This window comes from Taeniopygia guttata, chromosome 26 (assembly GCF_048771995.1).
Source record: "Taeniopygia guttata chromosome 26, bTaeGut7.mat, whole genome shotgun sequence".
Classification (NCBI taxonomy): Eukaryota; Metazoa; Chordata; class Aves; order Passeriformes; family Estrildidae; genus Taeniopygia; species Taeniopygia guttata.
This window is the reverse complement of record NC_133051.1, coordinates 1175466-1188292: the sequence shown is the minus strand read 5'-3', so window position 1 is coordinate 1188292 and position 12827 is coordinate 1175466. Positions and strand designations below refer to the sequence as shown.

General features: G+C 53.8%; 2 protein-coding genes across 4 annotated transcripts; one reads left to right on the top strand and one right to left on the bottom strand.

Annotated features, from left to right (window-relative positions):
- Positions 1-209: 209 nt before the first annotated feature.
- Positions 210-6695, bottom strand: AP4B1 (adaptor related protein complex 4 subunit beta 1). 2 transcript variants are annotated; one of them, XM_004176661.6, is made up of 10 exons: positions 6446-6695; positions 6145-6369; positions 5940-6070; positions 5574-5721; positions 4931-5427; positions 4177-4260; positions 3157-3260; positions 2793-3000; positions 1996-2280; positions 210-1580 (listed from the first exon to the last, which is right to left on the bottom strand). In XM_004176661.6, exons 1-10 carry the CDS (start codon positions 6556-6558, stop codon positions 1105-1107), a joined length of 2271 nt encoding a protein of 756 aa, XP_004176709.5. In that variant the 5' UTR covers positions 6559-6695; the 3' UTR covers positions 210-1104. The 2 variants fall into 2 exon arrangements, with proteins under 2 accessions (XP_004176709.5, XP_030147730.4); XM_030291870.4 differs by lacking the exon at positions 6145-6369 and having other exon boundaries at positions 219-1580.
- A 67-nt stretch (positions 6696-6762) lies between these two features.
- Positions 6763-9819, top strand: DCLRE1B (DNA cross-link repair 1B). 2 transcript variants are annotated; one of them, XM_032753113.3, is made up of 5 exons: positions 6904-7241; positions 7340-7484; positions 8156-8335; positions 8429-9082; positions 9190-9422. In XM_032753113.3, the coding sequence occupies exons 1-5, from the start codon at positions 7053-7055 to the stop codon at positions 9210-9212; spliced, it is 1191 nt and encodes a 396-aa protein (XP_032609004.3). In that variant the 5' UTR covers positions 6904-7052; the 3' UTR covers positions 9213-9422. The 2 variants fall into 2 exon arrangements, with proteins under 2 accessions (XP_030147731.4, XP_032609004.3); XM_030291871.4 differs by having other exon boundaries at positions 6763-7241; positions 8429-9819.
- Positions 9820-12827: the final 3008 nt, after the last annotated feature.

The window sequence follows — 12827 nt, the reverse complement described above, 5'->3', positions numbered from 1 at the left end:
CCACCTGCAGGTTCACCCTTTACAGTAATTTGGCACTTGAGACCGAGATTAATTATTGCCCAATTGCTCCTTAAAGCTTTGCTGCAAGGAAGGTCAGAGAGAAAGGTCCTGTTGGACACAGAGGCAGGAGCTGGGCTGCAGAGCTGCCCTGATCCACAGATCACTCCATCCACAGTCCTGAGGGCTGAAGGAACAAGAAACTCCAGCAATCAGCCAAGAATGATTCACCTTTTTATTAGGAAAGTGTGTTTAACAGTGGCAGGGATTTGGTGAAGTGCATGGGAGGCACAGTGCCATTTGAGGGTACAATCAAGTCATTCAAATAAACCAAAAATTACAAGAAATCAGAATAGGGTTAAAAGAAGCTTGTGCTCCTCATGGAGTACCCTAAAGCCCTGTTAGATCAATCTCACTGTGTACCTCACCCTCAGTCAAGGAGCTGGGGGGAACTGGGGAAACTTCAGAGAGGACAATTCTCACCTCAGTACCAAATTTCAATTAAAAACCCACGTCTGCCTCTTGAAGTGGAACACGCTGGTTGCAGCAGGCAGGATGTCCCTGCCCGCCCTCCTCTGGCACAGCAGAACTCTGCTCACCCCAAAGCAAAGCTACTACAGAAACCAGACAGCAAATTAAAACAAGTGTAATGGGAGCTAAGAATGAAAGATTCTCTTCTCACTGCTCTGTTCCTCTTAATGTGAGGTAAGTGGCAGAGTCCTGGTGCCTCTGGTGTTTGGTTTGGGTTTTTTAAAAATTATTTTTAAGTCTCAGGAAAAAACCTCTCCAAAACACACCCCTGAATTCTGCTCACTTCTGGTTCCATCAGTGATGTTTGTGCCTCGTGACACCCACCACAGATGCCACCAGTCCTGTGACTCACACAGTGACCCTGTCCTTTCCCCAGCCTGGGGGAGGGCAGACCCTTCACCCTGCCCTGTTCCCCAGCCCCAGCTGCAGCTTCCCCCACACCACCCAGGCTTCCCAGGTAAACTGGAAACTCTGCAGTTTAAAACTACCAAACCAGCACTGGGTAGGGCAAGAGAACCTAGAGAAATCGGATTTTCCTGTGCCCTGAGCATGCATCCTGCTGGGAGCAGGGACCAGTCAAGACTCCAGTCCAGCCACTGCCTCCAGGACTGTCCTCAAGGCTGAGATGAAGGATTGCAGCGCCTCTGGCTTTGCTTCATTTTGCTTCACTGAAACCTGCAGCTCTGAATCTGCTGCCTCAAGCAGGAGCTCTGTGAGGAAGAGGCAGCCTGAGTCATCCTGGGCACTCAGATAAGCTTTCCAGGGCTGGGCTCCAGCTTTGCTCATGGCAATGGTCTGGATGTGCACAACACGAAGGGCTGTCTGGATGGTGTCTGCATGGACAGGCCCACGCCAGGGCAGAGAGAGCTGGCAGCACGTGTCCAGGCTCAGCCAGGTCTTCTCAAACTGTTCTGCAGTCAGGGAAACATCAGGAATCAAGCTGAGGCTGCCTGCATCAGGGTGAGCCTTGAGGAGTTCTTTATTCCCTTCAGACATCGGAGTATCAGGATGAACCTCAGGGACTTCCTTATTCCCTTCAGAAACCAGTGATTCTGAAATGAAAGCACACACACTTGTGAGATGCAGCTCCCAGCTCCACAAAGCCCACTGGATGGAGCAGAGGAAGGCTGGAACCCCAGTGCCACCAGCAGCATTTCCTGGGCTAGTCAGTGACCAGCCACACACCGCACACCAAATTCCCAAAGCACTCTGACCTTCTTCCAAACAAACCCATGGGAGAACATCTTGGTTGCCCAGAGCAGCTGTGGCTGCCCCTGGATCCCTGGCAGTGCCCAAGGCCAGGCTGGACAGGGCTTGGAGCAGCCTGGGACAGTGGAAGATCCCTGCCCATGGCAGGGGGTGGAAGAAGAGGAATTTCAAGGCTCCCTTTAACCCAAGCCATTCTGGGGTTCTGTGATCTGCTGGCAAGGGGAGAATGGCTCCCAGAGGAAGGTGAGGCAGGTTTACCTGTGTCTCTGCTGCTGGAGTCAGCACAAGGAGGGCAGGAGTGAGAGGGTTCCACAGGCTGCTGAGCAGTGGCCAGGGCCCAGCGCTCTCTGCCATAAATTGTGGCCAGAGTGTTGAACTCCGAAGCCCAGGCATTGACAGGCTGCTTGCTCTGGTCCCCCAGGAGCCCCATGGAGGGGTCAGACTTGGGGCTGCACAGGACCCTCCTCACTTCCTCCACCCCAGACTGCAGAAGGCGGTAGTAGAACAGCCCACGGTCCCGCACGGCCATGTCCTGCTCCTCCTCTGCAACCACAGAAATGCAACCCATGGAGAATTCCGTCAGCCACACTGCCCCACACCTACACCTCATTGCTAAAAACAGACTGTCAGGCATACAATGCAAGCCTGCTTACAGGCAGACAGCCAAAGGACAAGGGGGAATGGTTTTAAACCAACAGAAGGCAGGGTTAGATGGGACACTGGGAAGGAATTGTTCCCTGTGAGGGGGGTGAGGCCTGGCACAGGTGCCCAGAGAAGCTGTGGCTGCCCCTGGATCCCTGGCAATGCCCAAGGCCAGGCTGGACAGGGAAGGTGTTCCTGCTCAGGACAGGGGGTGGAACTGGATGATCTTTAGGGTCCTTTCCATTCTGATTCCATGACTCCACACTCATCAGCCAGCCAGGGGCCAGGCAGCAGCCCAAGGCATGGAAGCACCTGGAACCAGCCTGGAAGCACCTCAGAGCCAGGACGCTGACACAGCCCGGGGACACAGCCAGAGCAGGTCCCTCAGAGCTGTGGGGACGCAGGGAACCCACCAATGCAGTAGTAGAGCAGCCTGCCCAGCATGTCCTGGCACTCGGCGGGCCGGGCCAGGAACAGCCGCAGCAGCGCCGTCAGCAGCTCCATCTTCACTGCTGGGAACGACTCCGACTTCACGCTCTCCACAAAGTCCTCCAAGACGTAGGGAGCATTCGGGATCTTCTCCCCATGGGTGCCCAGGAGCCAGATCAGTGCTTGTTTGCCCTGAAGGAACCACAGGAACACCAGCAAACAGCTGCTGTGTGCCACGTCTTGGCACCAAATAAGCACAATGGGAGAACAAATCTGAGATTTCTGATTTTTGCCCCCGATCTCAAGGCAAAAGGAAGCTGAGCAGTCATTGTCCATCCTCCCCCTCACCTCACTGTCCTGGATAGTGTCCTCACAGCCAGGCAGGGCCTGGCACACGGCATCTGTGCACTGGGGACACAGCCAGGCCAGGTCCCGGAAAGCACGGACCACAGCTGCAAGAAAAACCAAGTTATCAGTATCCCCCAGGAGTCATAAAAACCACTAGGGAAAAGAAAAATCATTTCAAACCCCCCCCCCCCGACTCAAGAGGCTTTGCAAATCTCTGCCAGGAGGGTCAGTGCCCTGCCTGAGACTGTGATTTGAGGCATCCTCCTTCCCAATCCCACAACACTGCATTTGTCAGAGCAAAACTGCAGCAGGCCTAAAATAAAGCACTGAGACTTCAGATTGTTCCTCTGCTGGAGAGCAGCCTCTCATCTGGTCACTGCCAGCCTTTAAAAAGCCTCTGACTCATGATGCTTCAGACACACGAGGTTGGAATGACAAATTAAAGCTGACCCCGATTCAAAATGAGGCTTGTGAACTTTAGGTCAAAACTTGAAAGGTTTTGCTGCCCACTCAGGCACAGCAACAGCTCCTGAGATGGAATTGAACAGCTGAGTGCAAGTGTGTGGTTTTCAAATCTGAGAGCAAGACCAGTTAAAAGAGAACAGCAGGAACAGCAGCAATGTAAGGTGGATCTGAGGGCAGAAGAGAAAAAAGGAAGCTTGGGCACAACTGAATCAGACTATTACGTGAGGAACAGAAATCACAGAGATCTAAAAGATTTATTAATCATCTTGGCTCTCAAATAGACAGCAAAATGTCTCTGCTGAGCCCCTCACTCCCTGAGTCAGCAGGTGGCAGCCAGAAAGAAGCAACAACTCAGCTACAACCACCACCTTCCCCTTTCCCACAGAGAGCAGTTCCTGCAGAAGGAACACACCTTATACCCCTCAACCCACCTGGAAAACTTCCAGCTGAAGGTGCCAATTAAACTGAAAGGCAAGTGCCTTTGAGTTTGGGATCACGAGCTCCAGCAAAGGCACCTCCTGAGAGCATAAACCAGCAGCAGCCTGCAATGGTTACCTGAGGTGATGTGCTCCTGCTGAAGCCCCAGAAGCTCAGTCAGAATCCCCACACACTGCTCCGTGTATGTCCTGGCAATATTGGCTGCAAGGATGCCAAAAAGACAAAAAAATCAACCTTCTATCAGAGTGAAACAGGAATCATAAACCCAGCTACTCATCACAAACTCTCTTTAAAGAAACAGTCTCCCTCTTTTCCTTTCCGACTACTGTTTCTGAAAGTGTGTCCACATGAGCTTGCTCTCCACACCAGGGACATGTTCTTTTTTTGAGGCCATGCCTCAAAAGATTTCTGAACTTTCCTTAAATGTAATACATTAAAAAAGGCATTTTATCATCCCCCAACTTTCTCCTTAAGAATACTGTAATAATTCACCTATTTTTAAAGCTCACAAAACCAAAACTATCACCTTAACTCTGTCCCCATCACAACTGAATGAACAAGCAGGTATTAGAGCTCCTCCACCCCCTGCACAGCCTCACTGAATGCTAGAAGGCTCATTAACAAGATGAAATTACATATTTTCTCTAGAGCATCTCCTCACAGCACGAGATTCAAAGACTTTCTGCACAACCTGAAGCAGCACAGCGCCAGGACTTCTGAAATAATCAGTGCTCCAGAAACTCTGACACAAACCACACCTGGGCAGGTTGGTGTTTGTGCTGCTGCAGCACAGAGCAGTGATTTGGTGCTTGCCCAGGCACCCCTCAGCAGAGAACAGCCCCCCTGAAAGGTGCAGGGCTGCAGCTCTCACCTATGGCAAAGATCGCTCCCTGCGCCAGCTCCTCCGACACGTCAGTGCAGTAACCCTTCAGCTCCTCCAGCACCTGCTGCACGTTCTCATCATTCACCAGCTCACACAGCACCTCCATCTTCTGGCATTTGATGTAGTGGGGCTCCGAGTAGGAGCAGAAGAACTTTTTGTAGTGGCTGCTGAAGTGGCCGGGCAGGCTCCTGAGGATCTGGCGCACGTGGCAGAGCGCGGTGAAGCAGAGCTCCCTGCTCTCCGAGGTGCAGGCAGACAGCAGCGGGCCCTTCACCCGCACCAGCACATCTGCCTGCACATCTGGGTACTCCCTGGCCAGCACCAGGAACAGCTTGGTGGCTGCCATCACCACGCTGGGGCTGCTGCTCTTGAGGTAGCCGTCGAGCAGGTTGAGGATGTCGAAGAGCTCGTCCTCGCTGCGGGGTTTGTAGCGCAGCAGGAAGGTGAGCACCTCGCTCTGCCCCCACTGGTCCAGGTCAGGCATCCTGCCAAGGGCACAGGGGGCATGAGTCAGGGAGGGCAGGAATATCTGTGCAGAAAAGGCTGCATCCCCCAAAAACTGCCTGTCTGCATAGAAAACAGGAGAACAAGAGAAGCTCCCAGCATCATCTTAAGGCCAAAGAAAACAAACCTGTTGAGGAGATGATGGGCAATGGGTTTGTTGATGACAACACCTCCCTCCTTCTTCAAAATCTCTTCCAAGGCCCTCAGACAGTTCACGACCACAATGGGGTCCTGGTCCCGAAGCAAACTGTACAGCTCGTTCACCAGAGCGCCATCTGCAAAGCACAGAGCTCCTGCCTTCAAGATCTATTGGCATACTGCAATGTTCTCAGTCTTTCATTAATTACCTTTAATTACTTTCTCTCTCCTGCCCTGCAGCCACAACGCGGGGGCAGCGCAGGGACCCCAGGACAGCCCTAAGGGTTGTCAGGAACACAGCACCTGCAAATCCCCAACCCCACGGCCACCAGCCCCACGGCCACCAGCCACTCACCCACTTCGCAGTCCCCCTGCAGCTTCACCATCTTGGCACATCCCAGCACGGCCACCCTGCGCACGTAGGACGCCTTATCCCGCAGCCCGTTCACCAGCGGCTGCTGCAGGTACTCCTGGATCCCGGGCATCCTGCGGGAGGCCAGGCGGCCGTCAGCGGGGCACGGCGGCCGGGGACACCCCCCGGGCCGGCCCCAGCCCCGCACCTGAGGCCGCACATGGTGCGCAGGGCGAGCCCCCGCACGGCCGGGCTGGGGTGCGCGCAGTCCTTGCGCAGGGAGTTGACGGCGAGCAGCGCCAGCTGCGGCTGCCGCGGCGCCTGGGCGCGCACGTAGAACGACACCAGCTTCTTCTGCACCACGTCCGCCACCGCGCCCGCCTTCACCATCTCCGGGAACAGCCCCGACACGTCGGCGCCCTGCGACATCAGCCTGCGGCGGGCACGGGGCTCAGCGCGGCCCGGCCCGGCCCGGCCCGGCCCCGCCCAGCCCGGCCCGGCCGCCGTACCGGATCACGCGCAGCACGGCGCCGCGGTACCGCGCCGGGTCCGCCTGCACGTGCGGGTTCGACAGCGCCCGCCGGAGCTCCCGCTGCGCCTCCTCGCCGCCCAGGTACGGCATGGCCCCGCGCCGGTCCCGCTCCTAAGCGCCGGTCCCGCTCCGAGGCCTGGGACCCGCTGCCAGTCGCAGTCCCGATCCCGGGTTCCGATCCCAGCCCTAATCCCAGTCGCAGTCCCGACCCCGGGTCCCGGTTCCAGCCCTAATCCCAGTCACAGTCCCGACCCCGGGTCCCGGTTCCAGCCCTAATCCCAGTCACAGTCCCGGTCCCAGACCCCAGGATGCAGTCCCGGTCCCGATCCCGTTCCCGTTCCCGGTCCCGATCCCGATCCCGTTCCCGTTCCCGTTCCCGTTCCCGATCCCGATCCCGATCCCGATCCCGATCCCGATCCCGATCCCGATCCCCTTCCCGATCCGGTTCCGCCCGCCGGCCCCACCGCCCCGCCCGCTAACTCCGCCCCGCCCCTGGCGCGCGGCCCGGCCCCGCCCCGCCCCTCTCGCGCGTGCGCGGCGCTTCCCGCCAAAAGCGGCGTGAGGGGAGCGGGTCCCCGGCCGCCATGAGTGGGACGGTGCTGGCCGGGACCCCCATCGCCGTGGACTTCTGGAGCCTGCGGAGGGCGGCCGGTGCCCGCCTCTTCTTCCTGTCCCACATGCACTCGGACCACACGGTAGGGCTGTCCAGTACCTGGCACCGCCCGCTGTACTGCTCCCCCATCACCGCCCGCCTCCTGCACCACCGCCTGCAGGTAGGTGTGTCCCGCCTGGGCATCCCCACCCGTCACATCCCCACCCGCCTGTCCCTTGTCATCTGGCCTGCCCAGCCCTCATACCTCGGCCCCTGCAGGTGCCGATGTGCTGGATCCGGCCGCTGGAGGTGGGGCAGAGCCATGTCGTGGGTGAGGTGACGGTGACGCTGATCGACTCCAACCACTGCCCTGGCTCCGTTATGTTCCTCTTTGAGGGCACCTTTGGCACCATCCTCTACACAGGTACCGGGCAGGTTCCTGCAATTACAGAATCACAAAATGGGTCAGGTTGGAAGGGACTGCAGTGGGTCAGCTGGTCCTGTTAGCATTCAGGAACACACATAATCAGGGGATATGATTATATGCAGGTGCTTTTATTGAAAGAGCTCTGGGAAACAGGGGTACAGACCCAAATCTGAATCTGACATGACTTTTGAGCCGAACATATTTTATATTCTATCATTATATAACTTAGATATTAATTATTAAACTTATATTGTTTTATTGTATACATTGACTTTATTCAAGCATGAGTTTCTCATGATCTTTCTCAAGCCTCTGACTACAGTTTCTCATGATTATTCTTACAGTTAAACAGTAATTACTAAACAATCATCACATCTATTAATTATATAATTTATCATGTACTAGTTACACAGGTGCAGTTCTAGCAAGGTACAAGGCCTACACTTTCCCAAGGTATTTTTTTCAGGGCCTACTAAGCTTAATTTTCCTTCTAACCCTAAATCCCCAAGATTTTAAAACCCTTTTACTATCAGTCCCAATGCCTTGCTCAAGCAGGGTTGTCCCACAGCACATGGTGCAGAATTGTGACCTGATGGTTCTGAAATATCCTCCGTGAGGGAAACTCCACCCCCTCTCTGGGCCCTGCCCTGCCATCCCTGTCCTTGCAGGAGATTTCCGCTACACGAGCGCCATGCAGGACGAGCCGGCGCTGAGGGGCCGCCACATCGACCACCTGTACCTGGACAACACCCACTGCCAGCCCCAGCGGGCGCTGCCCTCGCGGGCGCTGGCCACCCGCCAGGCTGCCCACCTCATCCGTGCCCACCCGCAGCACCACGTGGTCATCGGTGAGTGCTGCCCTCCCTTCTGCCAGCACGGCCCCAGCACAGCCAGGGCTCGTGTCTCCCTGCGCTGTCCCTGAGCCGCTGCTCCCCCGGCAGGTGTGTACAGCCTGGGCAAGGAGACGCTGCTGGTGGACCTGGCGCTGGAGTTCAGCACGTGGGTGGTGGTGAGCCCCTGGCGCCTGGAGCAGATGCGGCTGCTGGGGCTGCCGGATGTGTTCACCGCCGAGGAGGGCACGGGCTGGATCCGTGCTGTGGACGTTGCCGAGATCTGCTGGGACGCGCTCGTCACCTGGAACGCACAGCACCCCACCATTGCCATCATCCCCACGGGCAGGCCCGTGAAGGTCACCCACCCCAACATCCACCTCATCCCCTACTCGGATCACTCATCCTTCGAGGAGCTGCGGGAGTTTGTGAAGTGGCTGAAACCCTGCTCCATCATTCCCATTGTGAAGGGCGAGATGTGCCAGGATTACTTTCAGGAATACCTGAGCTCTGCTCCCCAGGTACTTCCTGACTTCAAAGTCCCAAAGCCTGTGGACGAGTCTGGACGGCAGCAAAGTCAAAGGAGTGGGCAGAAACCCACAAGTCTCTGGAAAAGATCCCCGGGGAGTTCTGTGCCTCGAGGGGTCGTTTATGAATCCCCAGAGAAAAATACTGAGAAACCTGGAGCGTCTACAGGTGTTAAGGTTCCTCAGCACTGCTGTGAGCCAGGTCTCTGCACAAAAGAAGGCTGCACTTGTCACAGAGGTAAGAGGGAACAGCTGGGAAGAGCGGGAGCAGCACCTGTTTCCAGTGAGCACCTTGCAACTGGATTTGCAGAGCAGTATTCACTGAGTCCCTTAAATGTCCTAAAGGAGTTTTCTGCACAGAAGTTTGATCAGCTGGTAGAAGACTTTCTTCGGAAGGGAGACGCGCCATGAAAAACTGTGTGACATTGCTGGTGCTAGTGCAGCAGGTAGCAGTGTTTCATTCTGCTCCATGCTCAGGTTTCCCATTAGGAGAAAGGAGCTCAGCTCTGGGGCTCTACTTTCTTTACCTCTTTATAGAGGACAAAGAGGAAACTAGAGCCAGTTTGTAGATGGTACTTCTTAAAAACTTAATTATTTTTTTATATCTACATCTGCTGTGTCCCCACACTACGCTGGGCACTGTGGTCCCACTCTCTGTGTGCCTTGTGTCCACCTTTTGCAGTGACTTGCCTGTCCCCTGTTAGAAAAGTCACTGAGAGGTTGATTCAAGCAGAGCTGCAGACACTGTGAGCTGTCTGCAGCTGAGTAATTGATAACTGGAATGTGATTAAAGGAGCAAGGGGGGAATCTGAGAGCCACAAAGATTCTCCTTTCTGTTAAGTTTATGATACTTCACTTAAGTTTATGATACAGAATGACTATGAGCAGTTCATTCCAAAGTGAATTATGAATGTCCTGTATTAATTAAAAATAATGCTTAAAGAAATGTAGAAAATAAAGTGCCTTGAAATCCAATATCTGTTAATGTACTAATACTTCCAGCTTTTACATCCAGCCAGCCAACTGCAGCTGGATGTTGTCCTGCTCTCCTGGAAGTGCCATCTCAATGCTAACTAGAAGTGCTTTTTCAGGTTTGTGGCTAGGAAAAGTAGGAATTTTCTGGGTTCTTGAGTTGTAGGCTTTGCAGAGTGGGTCACTAAATTCTCTGCAGTGTCTTGCACCTCTGAATTCTGTTTGATTGCAAAGCACTCCTGGTAACTACCAGTGTGCTGCCTGCTCTTGTCCTGCCATGGCAAATGGAATGGGAGATAATAAAACATCAGCCTGGTGGTGTGAAGTGATCAGTCTGAGCAGCATTGTTTGCAAAGATTGTGACTGAACAGCAGAAGTGGCTCTGTTAGAGGCTGGGCACTTTCCCACTCTGGATCAGCTGCAGAGCCCTGGCTGGCACAGCTGGGAAGTGTCTGTAGTGTGACAAACCATTGGGTACCCACTGCAGCTGACTGTGCCAAGCAGCACTGCCAGCATTTCAAATTGGCCCCTCATATGGTCAGGGCAGCTGGAGTGGAAATGGTCACTGGACACTGTCCTGGAACAACAGACCAGTTTGTTCCTCAGCTCTCTTGAGCCTCCTTTTGGTGCTGTCTAGGCGGAATGTTTCAGAATTTTCTGAACATAGTGTCCTCCAGGGCCTTTCCAAGCGGCAGCTAGATGGATTGAATTCCCTGAACTGGGACAGAAAAGGAAGTTTGCTCTTGGAGGAGAGCCAGGCCTTGTGCAAAGCAAAGGTGCCCCTGGATGCCGCAGTCCCAAACAGCGCTGTCTGGAACAGTCAGTGTCCACAGCCAGAGCGGGGACGTTTGGAAAGCTGTTTGGCAAACATGAATCCTGACTCCCAGCCCTGTATTTTCCCAGGCATGGCAATCTTTATCCCTGTTAGATGAGGAGTGCCTGTCCCTGGAACTGCTGTGGCTCTGCCTGCCAGCTGCCATGGGGACGTTGGAAGTGACAGAACAGTGTCCTGTGAGCTGCACACAGGGCAGCAAGGGCAGCTTGAGCCTCCTGCTGTGGGCCCTGCTGTGTCCTGCTGCTTGGAGTTTTCTGTGTGGATGATTTCCTTATCAAACTCAACTGCAGAGCGCTGTCAGGTGGGTGTGAGTAGAGACACCTGCACGTTTTGTAACATGGAAAGGACAGTGCTGTGCTTGTAGTGTGCTGGCTGCTGCTGCCTGGGAGATGCAGGCTGTTATTTAAATATTGTTGAAATTCAAGTGACTCATTTGACAGGCAGGGAGTGAAGCACTGCCTGAACTCCCAAATTCCAGGTCCTGCTCTGAGCAGGCTCTGCACTGCTGGGGAGGAATGCTCACCTTCTGAGTCACTGCTCCACTTGGGCATGTTGCAAATAACCTGGGAGATCTGATGTTTTGTGGCATCCAGCCTTTCCTCTTTTATTCTTATCATCTATTATTAAAGTCAATGAAGTGGAGAACCTCCTGGTCAGCCTCTGGGCAAAAAGGAGTTGTAAATGGTAATTCTTTACAGAGGTAAATCTGAGCTTTAATCATGCACAAACAAGTGAACATTGCAGACTTCAGAGTCTGGGGATCTGCGTCCCATTTCTGTGTGCTCAATTAAAACTGCAGAATAAAATGCTGGCTTCACTTTCTAGAGCTGAAAATGTAATTTCTGTCACTGAAATAGGGAACCATCATGCTGAATCAGGGAAACCTAAAATTTCTCCGTGGCTTTAAAAGGCAATAGATGCAGGAGAGACTTGACCAACAGTTTGTTGGAGACCTTTGCCTCAGTGCAGCAGGTGCACAAGGCATTTTAGTGCCAAACATTTCTTCCCTGTTAGATGTTTAAATGCTACTTTTGTGTGCTATCCTAAAATGCTGAAAAATAAAATGTGGCCTTGTGGGGAAAATTGGAATTGCTGACTGTTGGGGCTTCTGGACATCCTTCAGCTTCCCCTGAAGATGGGTTTGGTGATGGACCTGTCAATGCTGGGTTAATAGCTGGACTCTGTGATATTAAATGAATTTTCCAACCTAAAAGTTTTCATGAAGTCTCCTGGCAGTAAATATTTGGCTCTTACAGGCCTTGTTCTCCCTCACACGTGTCTCCACGATTTCCCTGCTTTCCTGTCCCCCAGTCTGGCTCACAGGGGAGCAGCTGGAGTGTCATGGAAGCAGGCTCTGAGCCTGCTGCTCCCAGCTCACCTGCACTGCTGCCCACAGGTGTGCTTTGCCCACAACAGTGGCAGGGAGAAGCTGCAGCCCAGCAGTTGGGGATCTGAGGGCTGCACGCTTGGAAACTTCTGTTATCCTGCTAGGGAACAGAACGTGCTCCGAGCAAAGTCCTCCCAAATCTCTACACACAGAGCATGCTCCAGGTCTTATCTCTGCTCCACAGTTAGGAACCAAGCCCCAGTGGGGGGAAGCAGCTAGGCCAAGGCCTTGCAGAGGAACAAGGAACAAGCTGAGTTCCCTTTGGCAAGTTTTCAGTGCTGTTTTACCAAGCTGTGATCAAATTCTGGCATGTTGTGAGGGCAGCTTCTGGAGCAGCGCTGCCTGGGGAGGGTCAATCACTGCACTATGAACAGCTCAGGTGGCTCTGACTTCTCAAAACAGTAGGAAAGCAGAAGGAGAGCCCTGTTTATGCTGTGGAGAGGAGAAAATGCTCTCTAGGTTGTTGTCGAGAGGCAGAGGTAAAGCTTGCCTTGCTCCTGTGCTCCACAGAGACAAGTGTGTAATGTCACCTTGCAGGGAACACCCCAGAGCGCTGCTGGGTTGGGTTTCTGACTCTGTTTCCCCAATTACAAGGCCAAAGCACTTCCAACAACTTCTCCCTTCCCTCTGCAGAGCTGCTCTCTGTTCTGCAGCACAGGGGCTTCTTTCCTAGGTTAAAAAAACTGCAATGGTGAAAGCTTTCCTTCACCAGAAAATGAATGAGTTTACATAATTAACAACACACTCTACAGTGTGTTGTTACTTTGGACTTACTCCAAAGCCTAAAAT